General features: G+C 44.8%; 1 protein-coding gene across 1 annotated transcript in view; it reads right to left on the reverse strand.

Moving 5' to 3' along the window:
• Window positions 1-10,180, reverse strand: part of TRIM62 (tripartite motif containing 62) — a 92,761-nt gene extending 82,581 nt beyond the window's left edge. The window contains exons 1-2 of the mRNA XM_086922202.1: window positions 10,074-10,180; window positions 8,668-9,146 (exon numbers count right to left, since the gene is read on the reverse strand). Coding sequence (XP_086778328.1) covers window positions 8,668-9,078 — 411 coding nt within the window. The 5' untranslated portion in view covers window positions 9,079-9,146; window positions 10,074-10,180. The remainder of the gene's footprint in view (window positions 1-8,667; window positions 9,147-10,073) is intronic.
• Between the last annotated feature and the right edge of the window lie 9,295 nt (window positions 10,181-19,475).

Consider the following 19,475-nt stretch of genomic DNA (forward strand, 5'->3'; position numbering starts at 1 on the left):
GTCTGTAGGTGATATTTGTAAAGAGAAATAACAGCTCTCACAGTCTGCGGTGCCACTATCTTTTGCCCTACATACAAAATTATTCCTGTACAATATGGCCAGACCGCCTCCTCTACCAACGGGCCTGTTCTGAAAGTGGATTAGGAAGCCTTGGGGGAGAGCACGTACAATATCGGCCTCAGAGTTGTGTGTAAGCCACGTCTCTGTGAGAAACGGGGTATCTAATTTGTGGTCCTGGAAGTAGGAAGTTGATCTCTAGGGAGTGTTTAGGGAGGGTTCTACAGTTCAGGAGGGCCATTTGGAGGGAGTACTGTTCCTTACTAGGGGGGGGGGGGTGAGCTGCATAAATCGCAGTTGAGGAATACCTTTTCTCCTTTATGTACATAATGGCAGTTCGTATTTTTAGAGGATCTGAGTAACATGAGATCTCCTCGTGTATAGCTGATGCGTCCCCCTATCGAATCGGACATAGGTTTTGGCCCTAGGCCCGGCTGGGCCCAGGCGGGCTTACCTTTGGCAGGCCTTCGGCATGCTGGTGACGCGCGTCCGGCCCAGGCACATTCTTATGGGGGCGTGGCCTCAGGACGGTGGGCGTGGCCTCACTTCCCTCGCTAATATCGGCAAATTGTTGGTCTGACCCGCGGCAGCCTTTACATCGGCTGCGCGGTGTGAGATCGGCAAGTTTAGAGGAGGGGGGGTACTCAGGGCAATGTGGAATCACAGGTAAAAACAACAGTTTTGATTATAAATGCTTAAAAAGGTGTCGAGCGTTACTCCCGGCTTCCGCCTTAGGAGCTGTCTGTTTGGCTAATGCGGGCTTAACGAGCAGCGCGACTTAAATAGCAGCCGGGGGGGGGCCTCCGGACGGTGGGCGTGGCCTCACTTCCCTCGCTAATGGCGGCAAATTGTTGGTCTGACCCACGGCAGCGTTTACATCGGCTGCGCGGTGTGAGATCTGCGATTTTAGAGGAAAGGGGGGGGTGCTCAGGGCAATGTGGAATCACAGGTAAAAACAACAGTTTTGATTATAAATGCTTTAAAAAGTGTCGAGCGTTACTCCCGGCTTCCGTCTCAGGAGCTGTCTGTTTGGCTATATTCTGAAATATGTGCACAGGCCATTTAGACATTTAAATTTTGTTGTGTGATACAGAAAAGCCTTTTCCTTCACACCTAGATTATAAGATAAATCCTCTCACTTTGAAGTCAGAGAAAGAAAAGTAAACACCAAGCCACCACAGAAGACCGAGCTTGCCATATGACCACAGTCTTTGAATCCACATCAAATTTGACAACATGAGAACAAAATGTAAAGGCCTGTTTACATAAATTGAGCGCTCTTGAAGAATACAGTAAACAGGCAATGCTCAACATGAGAGACAAAGACGCACTGCCAGCCTGAAACAAATAAAGTCAGCAAAGGAGAGTTACAAATCACAAAGCCAACGGTAAGCAATGGGCAGAATGCATTCTCAACTCAGCTTTCAGAATATCCCATCAAGTCTTCAGCAAGCCTAGGCTTCAATGTAAACAAGGCATTTTAATCACAAAGCAGTGCATCTAATATATCATTCGTGGAAAGTGTGTGGTTAATTAGTAGCGCCTACAAACCTCTTCTGAAATGTCAATTTGTTTAGAGCACGCAATGAGAGTCTTCTCTTGCCGTCTTTACATAGCTCATGTGTACCCTTCAGTTGACAAAAAACACTCAGACATTAAACTGCCAGAGGGTTATGTAGCCTAACAGAGTATTCCCATGTCAGTTTTACTGTTGATGACCAGAAAGAAAAATCTTTATCCCATCCCTTAATACCCTGTCCTATCCAACTCTTCCTTTCCCCGCCTCTTACACCCATTCCTCTTCTTTTCTCCTTTTTTTTAAGCCCCTCTCACTTTAGGACTCCCATCTTGATTCAGTGGGACAACTTGTACTATAAATGTCAGACCCTTTGATCGGATGGATGCATCTGTCTCTCTTGAAAAAGGCTTTTGTTCTGCTCTATGACTATATAGTTTTCAACTATTCCTTGTATTTAAGGGGAATTGATCTCTGTGACATGATGTGCTTGCTGCAGAGTAACTTTTTCTATATGATAATGAACAAATATTGCTCTGCATCCACTTATGGCAGGACACATTGTGCAAATTATCCTGCTGAAGATGGCCAGAACAGAAAGGGGCCATCTATGTATGGATGAGAAGTTTATGTTGTTGGAGCAATTTTGCTCTAGGGATAATGCAAACATGCTTGATGTTTTTATTTACACACCCGGTCGCATAAGACCGCAAAGGATGTTTTACCGAATTTTCCAAATAAGCCACCTGATTTTTCCCCAGTGACGAAATTCATAACCTCTGGCAACGCCCCCAGATGGGTTTCAAGACTCTTTGCCCATGTATCACAATGTAGAGGGGGGGAGGCCTGGCTTGGCAGGCAGAGATGGGCAAGTCTCTCACTTGAATGGAAACATTATTGTACACAAACTAGTATAAGTTCTATGAATTATAGGCGCATATCTATTACATTATAAATATTTCCACCAGGCATATCGTACCCCGTTGCGACAGCACAGGTTAGCTCTGTCTCACTCCTACAGATGCAGATAAGACCACGATTGGTTTCTCAAGCTTGCGTGGGAATGTTCTCAAATTTATATATACTGGCAGGAGGTTCTCCAGGTTGTTGAAGACATGACACTGAATTCTGTGGAACCCGACCCACATGTGACATTACTGGGCTATGTGAAGTGCATTTCACAGGGCATGCGCCGGTTCACTGCAATGTCTCACCTGTTATCCAAGAGCAGAGTGGCTGTGACTTGGAGGAGGATTAGAGTAACCGCTTGCACCGATTGGTTGCTCGATATGACGAATTGTATAATCTTATAGAAATCTATGCCTCGTTTGCAACCTCTCACATCCAGACCACATGACATTTGGGGGTTCTTTAAGTCTTATGACCTCCATGATGAGGGGACAGTCTGATGACTCTGCTGAGGAAGCAATCAAATAGATACTCCACTTATACATTAATGCTCATTGGTCCCAATCTAAGCCAGTTTTCCTTTTATTTTATAATTTTGTTTCTGTGTTTATCAATGGTCCTGTTCTTTTCACTTTATCTTTTGTTTTCACAATCAGTATGCACAATTTGGGCCATACTCTTGCACGGTCATGTACCTATGATCACTTATGATGTACAGTGCTTACCTTTTGTTGGTTGGAACGTACCTGTGTCACGCTTTTAAAAACATACATGATCGCTAGTACTGTTTCTATAGGATTGTACTAGCTATGTTGAATCTGAAAATAATTGCCAAAAAAAAATACAAAAAAGGCGTTGTACTGTTTTAGGACGATAGTACTCTTCCGAATGGATAACAAGGATTACAGAAAACATGCATGGTTATAATGTTCTGGTTATACATTTTCTTACAGTCAAAAAAAGTAATAACTACCTCTTTCTGGCATTAAATGTCCATAAAACATGTTTGAGGATCCTAGCTAGGTACCTAGCGTGTACCTAGACGTGTTCACATTAGGCAACATATGCAGTCACTGCAGAAAAACGGTCCAAGAGTGGACAGGAAAACCTACACAAGGTGGAGTATATTACAGAACAGTAGATATTACATTCCCAAAATGGACTCCCATAGCGTTCTTGAAAAATGCATTAACTGTTCACCGGTCATTCCCTAAAACCTCCCACCCAGCACTAGCCCTTCCCTGTAACCTGCTGACCCTCTCTATCTGATGTACTCAAACCTGTCATTCGGGGACACAGCCTCGACCTTTTTATCCTACCACAACAGCCAGAATAACAGCATCGGTAGCTAAGAATCTTTCAAAATTGAAGCACAATCTCACATCACTGTTCCCTTTAGACAGCATCACTAAGAAATGTACTCACCTCAAAAATGGGGAATTCTGAACTTAAATGGGGAATTTTGCCCAGTTAGTGATAAGCGGACAGCTTACACATAGAAGGTTTATACCTACGAATTATCATCGAAATCAAAATAAACCTCCCCTGCAGCAGCCACAATTTCTAGTTATGTTGTTAAATACTAAGTAGAAATGGCATGTTCCATGCAAAATGTAGGCACCTCCATTCTGGTTCCAGGCCCAAAAATAACCTTCAACACCCCCCTCCCCCGTAGACGTAGGGAAAGCACCTTGCCAACCAGCATTAAACCTTTTAATGTGGTCATTGATGAGTTGTCAGTGGTCGCTGATCAGGTCATCATGCGTGGGGATAAGATAATTCCCCCATTATAACTTGAGCACTGGCCAAAGGGCAACTTTCCCAAATGCGGAGTCTCATGATTCTCAAGGAACTCGACCTTACCAGAGACCCTTGCAGACCAGGATACTTCCTCAACATTTACATGAATTCATGGTAGGATAATTCATTGCTTTGTTCTATGTTCATGCCTCTAACTTACCCTGTATTCTCCCAGTTCATATACTTAATTCCCTACCTGTGCGTAGAGGAAAGGGGGGTATGTTATAATGTTGATTACACTGGGGCTGCGCTCCTCGCGCCACAGTGCGATGTAGATGTCATGACGTCTGATGACGAGCAGCGGCACGCCGAGCTGCCAGTTAACAGCTGCTGGCTGAAGGCGGCGGGTGCGCTGGCGCTGTGTTGTAGTACCTGAATAAACGCTTTATTTTGTACCGTATTTCCGCCTCATGTTATGATTATAACATTACACATACACACCCGCTACCCCTTAGAGTCACTCACACATACACACTACCCAAACACATACCCACACACCTCTCCCCCCACTCTATCCCAGGCAATGGTGGGGCAATCCTCCCTGAAGAGGGGGTGATTCCAGAAACATTTTACACACTCTTTAGATTTTGGCTCTGTAAACACGGAGGTGAAGCAACAGCTATTCTTGTGAGTAGGTGTCTAAATGTGTCCCTCCAATGTCCTTCACGTACCCAGTAACTTGGCAACATGAATGGTTGCCCGTAGACATCACCACGTTGTGCTAACTAATGAACTAAGGGTCCCGACACAATTTTTTTTTTTTTTTTTTTAAACTTCTGCGCCACAGTCCCTCACTCCAGAGATGGGGTCAGCGGTCCTGCCACACATGCGGGGCTTTAGAGGGCAGAGGCCACGCAGGTCTGCACATGCAGAGCCCCACCCAAGCTAACTCAGTCTCGGCAACCAGCTCTCGCACTCAACTGTCTGCAGGTCCTTGAAGGTTCAACTCAAACCTAGTCATAAAATGTGAATATCACTCTTCCACTGTCATTCTAGAACTCGTTACCCCAACAGCTCTTGCATTAACAATTCTTCCTTGAAGAGATACATGGTTAGCTTCCATCCTGGTCACTAAAAGCATCGGACGGATGGAAGCTCACACACGCACCATATTCCAGAAACAGTATATCCAATAGATGAATGAGGTCATTGCTCTTTGAAAGTAAATAACAATGGCTTCTTTTACCCGAGAAAGCAGCTGATTATTAACAAAGGCTCCTTTCTTTCCCTATAATAAAATATTTAGGAGCATCTAAGGCCAGTTGGGATTAATACAGGAATGACTGGGTCTGTGTCACCCACAACTTCAAATCCCGACTAGGGTTGACACTGCACCAGGCTCACCACAAACGTTTCCTACCTAATGTTAGGAGGGATAGTTAACTACCCACTGCTTATACCCATAGTTCAGTTTCCTAAACATTTAATAACATATTTGTTTCTAATTTTGACCCAAATCAAATTGGAAATGAGCGGCGCCATACAGTGGCGTTCCTAGAATGTGGCATTTTGGGAGGGCTGCCTTCAATTACCAAACTCCTTTCCTCCGATATCTCGCAAACAGTACACATTTTAGCAGAGACACAAGGACTGAGAGAAATGATGAGGGAGATATGGACGGATTTTCGATTTTGTCAGAAGATTAAAAGAGTCTTGTCGCAAGATCCGGCTGATGATAGAAATAGAAACTAGAAATAGAACCTCAAAACTTAAAATAACAGATTCCGACGCTCATGTTTCTAACGAATATCTTTTTGGAGTGAGATTTTTTTTAAATCTTTGGATGGGTAGGAACTGAAAGAAGAGCACACACACATAAATTAAGAAAAAAATCAATTGCATGGTCTGAACTATAATCTAAAGTACACAATTTAAGTTCATGGAGAGTATGCAGCGGCATGTGCAGAATGAAACCTTGCATGAAATGTTGATCTGTCTCCTCCTTGCTTTGAAATTTCTGTATGAGGATAGCAGCACGTGAGAATAGGCTATGGAGCTTATGTTTCATACCAAGTGTGTACTGTAGAAATGACTACCCTCTTACTGAGGGTGTACTATCTACTGTTTTTGAATGTGCTAATCTTGAATGGCAACAGTAGAGTTATAGTAATATTCATCATTCTTGGCCAAATATCCAGAATCATTTATTTTTCACAATTCAATTCTTGCATTGCATGTACTTACTGGATCATTCAGGTCTATGGATGAGATGATTGTCCAATGAGCTCAATCAAATGGTAAAAATGTTAGCATTTGAATGAGATAAGCAAACTTTAATCTATAGATATCCTTTCTGGAAAAGGATTCCAATAGATATTTGGTTATTGTTGTCACGCCGTCCCACTTTCATTTAAGAGGTGCAGTAAAAATCCCTAAAAAAATGCCAGTTCACTCCTGATCTAGGCCCATTTTTTTTTAAATCTAGAACTTCCGTTTTCACTACACCAGCTCAGTACACATTTGTTTGCTCCAAGTACCAGTATTTTATTACTTTTAACTCATCAGTAGATTATTTCAATTGTTTCCTATAGCTGCACCTATTTAGCATACCTGTGAGTTGTTCACCTGTTGCTCTTGGGTGGAACCTAAACAGTATTTACTCTGGAATCAAGGCTGGTGGTCTCTTTAACAAGGCTGTCTGTATCCATCACATGCATGTGGGTTGCTCAACTGCTGCTCATTGGGGGACCATTTAGATCATATATGCCATGACTGCATGTGTCCCATGCATACGGGGGGCTGCTCCAAAGTGTGTTCCTCAGAGGCCCTTTGCACAGGCATAGCAATAGGCATAAAGCTTTCTGCATTTCATTCCGGTCTGCATTCCATTCCATTTTCCCCTTGTTACATGCTTAAGCACAGCAACCCTTGTCAGGATAATAGCCCACCATGGTCAGTCATGCAGGACATCAATATGCTTGCCACCTTGTAATACAACACTTTTCCAGGTAAGCACAACCCAATAGTGTAGCATGCTACTCATGTGCCAATGCATTTTGACACCTTTACAGGTTATGAAGCGCTAACTAAATGCATTTACAATATAATGCTGGTACTATATTATGACAACTGCATTGACTGTTAATATTTATATTGAGAGTTAAGCTAGCATTGGAGAATAGCGGTACAGGAAGAATATTCAAACATTTTATAAACAGTGGCTGCCAGGAGCTGGAGGCAACGTTGCCATGCGACACCATAAGTGAGAGATCTTGATTTCATAATGCAAACCTCAAAGAATACACTTGTTTCATTCATATACCATTAAATACTACCTTGAGTCATGAAAGATTACATAATGGCGCTCTATGAACGCGTGAAGTTTAGATTAAAAAAAAACTAAATACACTGAGGTCAATAGAGGCTATAAGGCCAGATAGCTAAAGTACCTTTTCTTCTAAACAGAAACAAGAATGGTTTCACAGAACAGAGAACTTTTTTGTGCACTGGGTGGAAAGAAGTTGACACCCTACCAGTTTCACCAGCCTACACATGAGAAAGCTCCTAAACAAAACGTGTCTGTGGACATAGACTGGGCAAAGTGTTTCTCAGACTGCAAACCAGAGGAATAATGGGAAACGTATTCAAGGTTTTTACTGCACCTCTTAAATTTCCAAACTGTCATTATTAAAAGGACATGGTGCGCCTCTATCTTTTTTACCCCATATTGTTTTTAAACAGTTCTAAAGTAACAGCATTTATCTAGTTCAAGAGTTACTCACTGTATACGGTTTGTGTTTTTCCAAAGACTGTAAATAAGAGATGGGCTCTTTCAGAAGGTTACATTTGCTACACAGTCAGGCTGCAATTCCTTCTGGCATGAATACATTCAATCTGGCACAAACTCATGTTTGCATCCGAGTCAGTAGCAAATGGCTCAGACCAGGAATTTTGCAACGTCCATTTCAGCCAAGTGAAACCTGACACATATACAGCAAATGCGCGATTTGCAAACCTCGGAATGGAGAAACACGTACAGTGTTCGTGTCTTCTTCCCCATTCAGACTTGCAAAAAGCAGAAAAAGCTGCAGAGTGCTCCCCGTTAAATACCAAGCCCCGTGCAATCTGTTTTTACAGCTGCATAATTAGCAGCCGAGAGATGCAGTTTGTGGCTGCCTTGGAATGTGGACATCAGCATTTCTCGCTTTTCCGAGATTGCTACATGAGTAAACCATGCAGTCTACAGAGATAGGAGACACCTTCAACAACCCCATCAATACCCAAAGCGGGACTTATATTGTGTACCAGCAATTGTGCCCTAAAAAGTCTTAATCTTTTACCCAATTCTAAATCCAGCCATGTTCATGCAAAATAAAGGATTCTGCACTCAATAAATAAAGTCACCGCTAAATCAAGTACGTAGTTCCCAAACTGTTGCATCTTACCTGGAGCTCCTCGAAGGCTTCGTCAATGTTGGTCACCTGGTGCTGCTCATGGAGGGACGGTTCGTCACAGAAGAAGCAGACCACGGTCCGATCAGTCAGGCAGAATAGCTTGACCTTTTCGTGGTCCTTACACGGAAAGGAGCTCCTCTGAGCATTGAGGATGGCATCAAGAGGGAAGGCAGCGTACCGCTCGACAATGTTGGAAAGCTTCAGGCTGGGTGAGAGAGTGGGTTCAGCAAACGTCCTCCGGCACTCGGGGCAATCCCGGGTGACTTGGTGCTCTTGCCGGCTCCAGTGCTCCGTGATGCACTTGCGGCAGAAGTAGTGCTCACAGCCAAAGCTCACAGGGTCCTGGTAGATGCTCAGGCAGATAGAGCAAAGCAGTTCATCCTTTAAGCAGCACGCCATCATCGAGGCGAATATTTGACCCGACCCGCAGCTAGCAGAAAATACCTGGTCCCAAAAGTAGCTTCCTTCGCCTACAGTGAAGTAAATTAACTACTATTTGCATAAATATTAAATAAACCACCAACTAGGTCTGTTGTGCAAACTGGGACAATGAAATCCCTGCTATTCACATCGCAATGAACACCCAGTCTATGTCTAAGGCCTCTAGGATCATTAATACGGTTGTGTCTTTATGTCTCCAGCTTGACTTCACCCATGGAAGTCACATTCACATACTATAATTTCTCACTAGATAATTAATATCCGTCACAGTTCATGAAGAATTGGTACTGGGGCTATACGTTAGGTTAAAAAGTGCCTGCTCTAACATAGCAATGTTCTTGCTAGGCTGCTGCAGCTCAAAAGATATGAGGTTACTAATAACCCTTTTCACGAGAAAATAAAACTGCAACATACTTCGAAAATATCTAAAGCTCGATCTGATGACTCAAGTCTTGCATGGGCAATATGGGGCTCATCTGTATGGTGGATTGATTCAACCCTTCCTTCATTTCTACTCTGTAAACATCACAGATATAGTTATATTACTGTTGCCTAGCAATGTAATATATGTGCAAGACGTACGCAGTGCCAGTCGCTAGTGATGCCCAAGCCAGTGACGGGCACGGCAGATAACGGAATCGCAGGAAGCAAGCTGATAAAATGGATGCAAAACAAACACCAGCTATGGGGAAATGAAAAAAGGCGAAACTAACACCACTATAGCAAACACTAAGCTCTTACAGTTCTAGCTGCCCGACAGTCTTGTCTACCCAATGGTTGTTAGCTAAACTGCACTCAAATAGGGACAACCTTCGAAGGCTTCCTCACTGCCACTTAAACACAGCTCAGCCATCACTGCCACATCATCTCTATTCGCAGCTCCCCTAATGCACCCCTTGCTTTTATACAAATCCCAAGCACTCCTCGATCCTTCACAACCATCGAGAACTACTCACGGACACTTGGCTCCAGTTCACCCGTTTAACACATCGCATCCCAACACATTTATAGACCATCTGTCTGCTGCTTATCAGGATCGTCCGCGAATGCAGCCGTAAATCCGTAATTCATCATTTAGCGGATGACATTAGTCTGTGATTTCAGTACTTCCGGGTCGGCATGGCAGCCAATTCCAAGACACAATAGATTCTAGGAGTAGGGGGGCTACTAGTGTGCAAAATGACCTAGGATTGGAGCACTGACTACATCTCAGCCAATCCTAGCGCGCTGCACAGACTTCCGAAAAAACGATTGGTTGTGGCGCCCGCACGTGCCTTTCAGGTTTGTAAACTCTGTCCCAGAGCTAGCAGCCTGCCTCACGTTGCTTTAGTTGGTGGAGTTTGGAAGGGTTTCGCTTGGCTGGCGGCGTACTGTAGCTCATTCACGGACAGGGGAATACATTGAGCCGGGCTGCAGAAGTTGGTCTCGCCAGACACGTTTTAAGGCGTGGGCAAAGTGTGTTGTGGCACAGGGCCCCATTTTTAGGGGCATTTTATACAGCCACCTCTGTTCTGCAGAGCGTTCCCTGATGACATTGAATACTCTTTAAACAGATTGTTTTAAAAACTTTTCCTTTGATTTCATTTTAATATGTGTGATGCGTAGGAGTCTATTACAGACACTTTGCAGAGAAAAGTTTGTTTTTCAGTACAAGGAACATCCATCCATACAAAAAGTTTCTTGTAGATCAAAACAGGACCTCACAAGTGAGAAATGGGTGGGGTTTACAAAGATTATTTGCAATAACATAAGTGAGCTGCTGCTGTATATTACAATATTGAAAACAGGTCTACTATTCTTGAGTATTACATGTAATTACATTTAGAATATGGACCAGTGTGCCTGTGCACTTTCAGTGACCTGGCCAAAGAGGGCACGAAAGAGCTGAAATTAGAAAACGAATCTAAAGCTCTTCCGAACAGGGGCCCCGCAAATTACATTTGGTCCAGGACCCTGAAACCCTTAAGATGTCCATGGGTTTTGCCAAGCGGGTCTTCATGCTTCCATGCCCAACTTAGAATGGGAAGGAGGCAGCTGGCAGTTTGGAACAGAGCTCACCCCCAGTGGCGGAGTGGATTTGCAGTACTAAAATCAGGCCTGGCTCTAGATTCTTGCCCTGGGAGGGCCATAAACAAGGATGGGTTGGGACACAAAGATGAACAGGCAGTAGTACATAGCATTGCTGAGAGCTTATATTTTAGGTATTGACATCTGTCAATTCTATGTCAGGACAGGAGGCTCCGATTATGCTTAGTCTCATTTCTTTACTGACACATAGCAGCCAATCACATTACAGTAAAGAAAAAACAGAAATACGTCACCCATGAACCCAGGGCAACCATAGAGTACACCCATAGTATATAAACAGTCTCAGAGGTAACCACTTCCTCTTTCTTTGCTGCTCCGCAGCCAGTTAAGTGCTTTATATTTACTATCTTACTGTTTCTTGACTTTGCGCATTGTTATTTACTATATGCTTTATGCTGACCTTTGCGCTTTGTTGTCGCACGTCTGGGGCTGTGTCTCCGTTCATTCTTCGCGCGTGGTGATTGCTGCCGGCGTGCAGTTTTTTCCTTTGCTGTCGGAGCGTGTGCCTCACCTCCGTTTCCTTGCACGAGCGCTTCCTAGCTGCTCGCGCGCTGTTCGTGGAGCGGGAGCAGGGGTTCCGTTTTGCTTTGGAGCGCGAGCGCTCTTGCGACGGTCTTCGTGGACAGGCGACAGTCGCGCATGCGCGCTGTCTCATTTCCGGTTGTTGGTGTTTCCTCAGCTGGTTGAGCGACGGCGTATTGACGTTTTGCCCACGGCCTGCCACTGGAGTTAACCCCGTCAGACACCGAGGTCTTTTGAGGGCTTTGGTTGTTATTTCTCGGCATAGGCTCTGCCTAGAGTGTTTTATTTGGTACAGGCTTTAGCTCCCTCCACATTCTAATACTTTTTCGAGTCAGGTTTATTTCCTGCTTCTTCAAAGCCTGCTTTGGGGTCTCAACACTCCCCCTTGACTTGTGTTTTTTGTCAACACTCCATATTATTCAAGTCGTCTTGTGGGCACTTACCTCTACTTGCTGTAGAATGGCTGATTATTATGATGACGCTGAAGACGACTATTGTTATTATGCTGATGAGGAGGAAGGCTCCTTGGAACAGGATTTGGTTGAACAGCTGGACAAAGGTGTTCAGCAATCCGTTAACAAAGCACTTGTACGTGCTATTAATCCTTTGAAGCGTCACCTCAATCTCTATGCTCAGCAGCAGGGCTGGTTGCCGGCTGCCAAGAAGACGGCGAAGTCGCCTGTTAACCCTCACAAAACTGATTTTCAGCGTCTGGCGAAAAGTTTAGCATCTGCGCCATCCACGACTGCTTGTCCTCATGAGGCTGATTCGGACAATGTTTTCTCCTCCGCATCTTCAGACCATGTTTCTCCTCCACCTAAAAAACGGGTCTGTAAGGAGCATTTTGTGGACGCTCCTGAGCGTCCTCCGGTGCTCAATTTCGAGCCGGCAGACATCCTTCATCCCAACTCTTCATCATGGGAGCCTTCTCCGGCTGTAGCTGCCTACATTGAGGCACATATCCGTCAGCCTTTTGAGGCTTCGGTTCGTGCCAGGCTGCGCTCGGAATGCCCGAGGCCTGATTTGTCTGCCCATTTGGCTGAGACCCCAGACGTTGACCCCATGATGGTCACGTATTTGAAAAAATATGCCAAGGACCCAAAGAAGGGCCTGGATAGGTCTTGGCGGTCCTGTCAGGATAAGATGTTGGACGTGCTTGGGCCTCTCACTAAGATTTTGGACCTAGGTTACAGGGCACAGGAAGCTTCTGCCCTTGTGAACATGATCGAATGGGCGCAACGGGCAATTTGCCATTTGGGTAATGCGAATTGTGCAATATCTGCGGAACGTCGCAGGTCCATCTTGTTGAAGCTTGACCCTAGACTCTCTGAATTAGCCACTTCTGAGTCGGGCCCTGAGGCGGACGGCCTCCTGTTTGGCCAGCCATTCCTTAAGGAACTCACGCGCTTTGTATCCACCTTCAGTGGCATCGACAAGGCGCAGGCCTCCTTGCGGCGAGCCATGCGTCCGGTTTTTGGAAAGGCCGGACGAGGTAGGGGACGCTCGTTCGGCCGTGGTTCTGCCAATCAGTCCCAGAGAGGCAATTCCTCTCAGCACAGAGGCTCCTACGACGCAGGTTATTCATCGAGAGCCAACTTTTATCCTTCCAGAAAAGGAAAAGGCCAGTACGGCAAAGGACGTTCCGGTGGTCATCAGGGACAATACCAAGATTCCCACTCTACAGGTGAGACTGATTCCTGCATGCGATGTGATGTTGGGGGGTCGCATTCAGTTTTTTCTGCAGAATTGGCGCATGCTCTCCGGCGATGCTTGGGTGCTACAAACTGTTCAAGGGTTCAGAATAGAATTCTATCACCCGATGCATCAGACTTGTCCCCCTCCTTGTCTGCATTTTTCTCTTCAGGATCAGGTTTGTCTCTCCGAGGAGATAGACTCTCTTCTCAGGAAAGGGGCGGTGATTCCAACCACCCGTCATCCAAAGGGGTTTGCCAGCTCTGTCTTTCTGGTCGAGAAAAAAGGGGGCGGTGCTCGCCTTGTTCTCAACCTGAAAGAATTCAACGGCGGAGTCGTCTATCGACATTTCAAGATGGAGGGAATCCATCTCTTGAGGGATCTCCTTCGAGAAGGGGATTGGATGGTCAGGCTGGACCTCAAAGATGCATATCTCTCGGTTCCGATTTACAAACCACATCGCCGTTTTCTCCAGTTTCTCTGGCAGGGAGTCTGGTACGAGTATCAGGTTCTCCCGTTCGGTCTTTCGTCGGCACCATGGTGCTTCACGAAGCTGTTGCGACCAGTTGTGGAACATCTTCGGTCTCTGGGTGTCAGGTTGATTATTTATCTGGACGATATTCTCCTTATGGCGGATTGTCCACTCAAACTTCTTCAACATCTGGAATTGTCTATCACTCTTTTACAGTCTCTGGGTTTTCTAATCAATGTTCAGAAATCGGTGTTGGTTCCATCCCAGCGTATCGATTTCCTGGGCTTCCAGATCGACTCGGTCACTTGTCAACTTCTCTTGCCCAACCAAAAGATGCGTTATATCAAGAGAGAGTTGACATCTGTTATTTCCAGACCGACTGTGTCGTTGAGGTCGTTGGCACGTGTAGTCGGTCTGCTGGCGTCTTCCATTCAGGCGATTTTTCCGGGTCCCCTGCATTACAGGGCAATGCAGCGCCTGAAGATTCTTCATCTCCGGAAAGGCCTCGGATATTCAGATCAGATTCCTCTTACGGAGGAGGTCCGGTGGGAGATGCAGAGGTGGTTGGACCACATGGAGGCCTGGAACGGCCGAGCCCTCTTCGGTGGGACTCCGGATCTAGTGATAGAATCCGATGCCAGTCGGTGGGGCTGGGGAGCCCGTTGCGGCTCGGTCTCGACCGGGGGTCGTTGGTCCCCTCAGGAATTGACACTACATATCAACTGTCTGGAACTTCTAGCGGGTTCCTTTGCGATCAAATGTTTTTCTCCTCTGCAAACCAGTTGTTGTGTCCTTCTCCGGATGGACAATATATCAGCAGTCCGCTATGTCAACAAACTAGGCGGGACCAGGTCCAGAATCCTGGCGGAGATTGCCAAAGATTTTTGGCACTTCTATCTGCAGAAGAAGATCACTGTTATTGCGGAGTACCTTCCGGGATGCCACAATCAGATAGCGGACTGGCACTCCAGACATCTCCGGGATTACAGCGATTGGAGGCTGCATCCTCGGGTCTTCCGGGCTCTCCATCGGCGTTGGGGTCCTTGCCAATTAGATCTCTTTGCCTCACGCCTCAATGCGCAACTTCCGCATTTTTACAGTTGGAGGCCGGACCCTCAGGCTCTGGCCACGGATGCCTTTCTCCAACAGTGGCCATCGACCCTCTGTTATGCCTTCCCTCCATTTCTGATGATTCCCAGGGTATTGGCCTACTCCAAACGATTTCAGACGGATCTGATTCGGATTGCCCCTCTCTGGAGGGCTCAAGCATGGTTTCCGGTCCTTCTGGAAATGTGTTCGGCTCCACCGTTTCTCCTTCCCCCATTGTGGAATCTCCTGTTGGACCCTCTCGGAGATCCTCATCCCCTGATCCTCTCAGGCTCCCTCCCCCTTCTCGCGTGGAGGATCTCGGGGATCGCTAGTCGCTCCCAGGCCTTTCAAGCGACGCTTCCAAGCTCCTTAGTGAAGCATGGGCTCCCAATACTCACAAACGGTATAAGGGGTCTTGGAAGCGTTGGTGTGATTGGTGTTCACAACACCAAGTTGATCCCGTTTCAGCAGATATCAGCATGATTGTTAATTTCTTGGCCTCCTTAGCCACCTCTGGTCTGGCTTATTCGACTATCAACGGTTTTCTGTCGGCTATCTCGGCGGGTCATGCCCACATAGATGGGAAACCCGCGGGTGAACATCCTTTTGTTTCCAGGTTACTTAAAGGAGTTCGTTTCGCAAAACCTCCCACTCCTAAGTATGTTACCTTGTGGGATGTTTCGGTTGTTCTCAGATTTTTGGAGGCCTGGCCTTCCAATGCTTCCTTATCTCGCAAGCAACTTTCTGCAAAACTAACTATGTTGTTATGTTTGGTCTCATGTAAGCGCGTGTCGGACGTACACGCTTTGGACCTGGCGGGTCGCAGCTTTACTCCTGAAGGAGTTTCCTTTCGTCTCTCCAGACGTACCAAATCTAATACGCCTTCTATTTCTTATCCTTCTTTTCCTTCTCACCCCAACCTTTGTGTGGTTCAATGCCTGAAGGATTATGAGGTGAGTACCGCTTCTTTGCGCTCAGACATGCAGGGTCCGCTTCTGATTGCATTACAAAAGCCTTTTCGCCCTGTTTCTCCAGCTACCTTGGCGCGCTGGGTGCGGGGACTTATGTCTGAAGCTGGAATTGATGTTTCTGTGTTTGGCGCACACTCTGCACGGGGAGCGATGGCGTCCAAAGCCTATTCCATGGGTGTTACTCTGTTTGATATAATGAGGGCTGCAGATTGGTCATCTGCTTCTGTGTTTAAGACTTTTTATTTTAAACCTATCGATAGTGTTGCTTCTGTAGTGGTGGATCAGCTTTAAAAAAGCATAATCGGAGCCTCCTGTCCTGACATAGAATTAAAAATTTGCAAACATTCGTGACAAGAATTTTCAATTCTATTAAGGACTAGGAGGCGAGGATTATCCCACCCGTTATATATGCATGTATCTATTATATTGTTACTATGCAATGCTTCATAGATCTTTCCTAATGAAATGTGATGAATGCTTTGGTTTTTTCTCTACCCACCCTTTATTTGCTCATGATTACACAGGATGTGTATTACGGCTTTGTGTCTCTTTTCAGGCTCTGATCCCAAGTGAGGTTCCTCCGGCTCCGCCCTTGTGGAAGTTCTGCTGCGAGTTTCTACTCCTCGTTGGCCTGCTTCTGTTCCTGTGGCTTTTGGAAGTTCCTCCGCCTCCTCGTTCGGATTTTGGCCCTTTCGGATGATGTTCTCCTTGGTTTTCTGATGTTTAATTGGTTCTTCCTACTGGATTTTGGACAAAGAAAGAGGAAGTGGTTACCTCTGAGACTGTTTATATACTATGGGTGTACTCTATGGTTGCCCTGGGTTCATGGGTGACGTATTTCTGTTTTTTCTTTACTGTAATGTGATTGGCTGCTATGTGTCAGTAAAGAAATGAGACTAAGCATAATCCTCGCCTCCTAGTCCTTAATAGAATTGAAAATTCTTGTCACGAATGTTTGCAAATTTTTAATTGTCATTTTAACACCATCATCACCAACCAACAAGGTAAATATTTCAAACTCCGGATTGGGCTACTGGCTTTGTGGAAGGGGAGCGACGCAGCATTCAGAAGGGCTGCAACATACTCCTGGTCATGTGCAGCAGCAAAAATATTCAGACCTGCCAACTCTAAAATTTGCAGTGTGAATAGGGGTACGTGGCTGGGGTGGGGTTGGGGGGGGGGGCTTTATTTCGATAACCACCTGAGGGGCAGCCTGCCTCCACAACCTCATCCCAGCTTCCAAAAAAGTTTAAAATAAAGGCTGCTGACAATGTCCTGGATTGTTTTAACACCCATTGCTAGACATCGGCTGCTTACAGCATCAAATGACAAGCTGGAAATCCACTCTTCGCAGTGGTTTCCAGCTTGTCTTCCCTGCAACTGTCTTATATCGGTTCCTTATTGGGTGACGTGTGAAGGGAGCCGAAATCGAGTGAATGACAGTGGCACCATATTAGTTGACAGATATGAACATTCCTGCTGCCACACATGTCCCTTTTCAGATTTTCATGTTTTAAAAAAAATTGGCAGCTTTGCACAGTTTTGAAGTTTAAAAATGTGCTGTAAACCCTGGGACTGCTTTGCACATCTCTATCAAATACCGTAATGCAGACTTTGCCATTATGTATCCTCCATTTCTATGCACATGTTCACAAAAAAAAAGTTGAAAACAGACTTATGTTTTTTTCAAACGTGCAAAACCCCCAAAAATCACCAGTTATGGTAACCAATGCACACAATACAGGCCATAACTCATTTGCTCGTTGTTGAAGACGCTACGCCAGGGTTAAGGTAAGCTATGACATTTTATTGAGAAGTACAGTAAACAAGGTCCTCACGCCAGCTGACCAAGTCTCCAACTGGCATTAAGGGAATCCTCAACAGAGAACATAGAATGCACAGCAGCGTTCTGGAATAAGCAACAGTGAATAGAGATAACATCTTTAGAACATACCTTCCTCCTTTAGGGAGAAATAGAAAACATATCAAATAAATGATGTGCATTGACAACTAAATGAAGAAGATAAAAACACAACACTAAATAAGAATATTAAAAGGAAAAAATGGTATGAAAGAAAATAAACTACTATTGTTGGAAGAAAAGAGGATCTCAAGACTAACAACAATAATCGTTTAAATATGCTGGTGGTCTGCGACACCTCGAGATAATAGAAACAATGGTCACAGGAACATACTGGTTGTTTTGTACATTACTAGAATCAGGAGCATCCCCACCACCAACATTTTGTTTACTGGATAAGCTCACAGACGGACTAGAGTCTTCACATGTGAAATACATATAACCACCATTCCCACTGTTGGAAAAAACAGGATGAATAACAACACTGGGAACAGAAACCTCTTTAGAACTAGAGGATTTTTTTTCATATAATGCTACTCGACGAAGGTTCCATTTCTCTCCATTAGTTAAAATATGTAGTGAGGAAACACTTCTTTGACACAAAATGGACCTTTAAATTTAGATAAACCTCTTGAGATTCTTCCTGACTTTATTTTCACATTATCTCCATTGAGATACTCGTGGAAACCATACCATTGGTATTAGATGTGTCTGAGGAATTGTGCTGGTTGTCTTTTCCTTGAGAAACCCACTCGCTAAACCAAGAAGGGGTAAGTTTAGTGCCAGGAGATCTTCCACCCATCAATTTAAAAGGTGACTTTTCATTAATACCATGTACAGTAGTGCGATAAGCCCAGACCATTTCACAAACCATACCTTGATTAAAATTGCCACTGGAACAAGACATTTGAATTATTCCCTTGACAAGTCTGTTAATTCTCTCACACAAACTATTACTTTGTGGGTTATATAATGGTGTACGGTGATGTTTAACACCACAGTTTGATAAAAATGACTGCACGTTATGAGAAATCAACTGTGTGCCATTGTCTGTGACAAGTATGGCGGGGTAGCCTTCCTCCTGAAAAAGGGTTTTGAGAAAAGTTATTGTCGTATCAGTAGTAATATCTCTTACAAAATTAACAGTGAGCCATTTAGAGAATAGATCTATACATACAATTGCAAACCATTGATTTGAAGGAAGATCTTCCATTGGTCCAATAAAATCTAAAGAGATGCTATGCTTTGCTAGGAATAGTTAAATGGCCAGGGGATGATCCAACGGAAATTTTAAGTCTATTCTCACCTTCCTTGCAAGAGGAACACTTTTCAATCCAAGAAGAGACTTGAGAATCTAGACCAGGCAACCAGAAATTTTCTTTTAATCTGCAATGAGTCAAGGTTAGACCTAAATGGCCTTCATGGGCAATATTAATTAATTTGGGTCTCAGGCTAGCAGGAGGAATGAATTTATCACCTCGCATTATAACATTTTCACCACATAAAGATAATTCATCCAACACTTTTAAGAAAGGACAACTAGAGACGTGTACACAACTCTCTCTCCTAGAGCCCAATCTAATAAGGAGAATTACTACTTTGAGAACTTGGTCATTGGTCATAGCTTCACACCATTCTTCACAAGTGATTGTACACTCAATGA

Source organism: Lissotriton vulgaris, chromosome 5 (assembly GCF_964263255.1).
Source record: "Lissotriton vulgaris chromosome 5, aLisVul1.2, whole genome shotgun sequence".
Classification (NCBI taxonomy): domain Eukaryota; kingdom Metazoa; phylum Chordata; class Amphibia; order Caudata; family Salamandridae; genus Lissotriton; species Lissotriton vulgaris.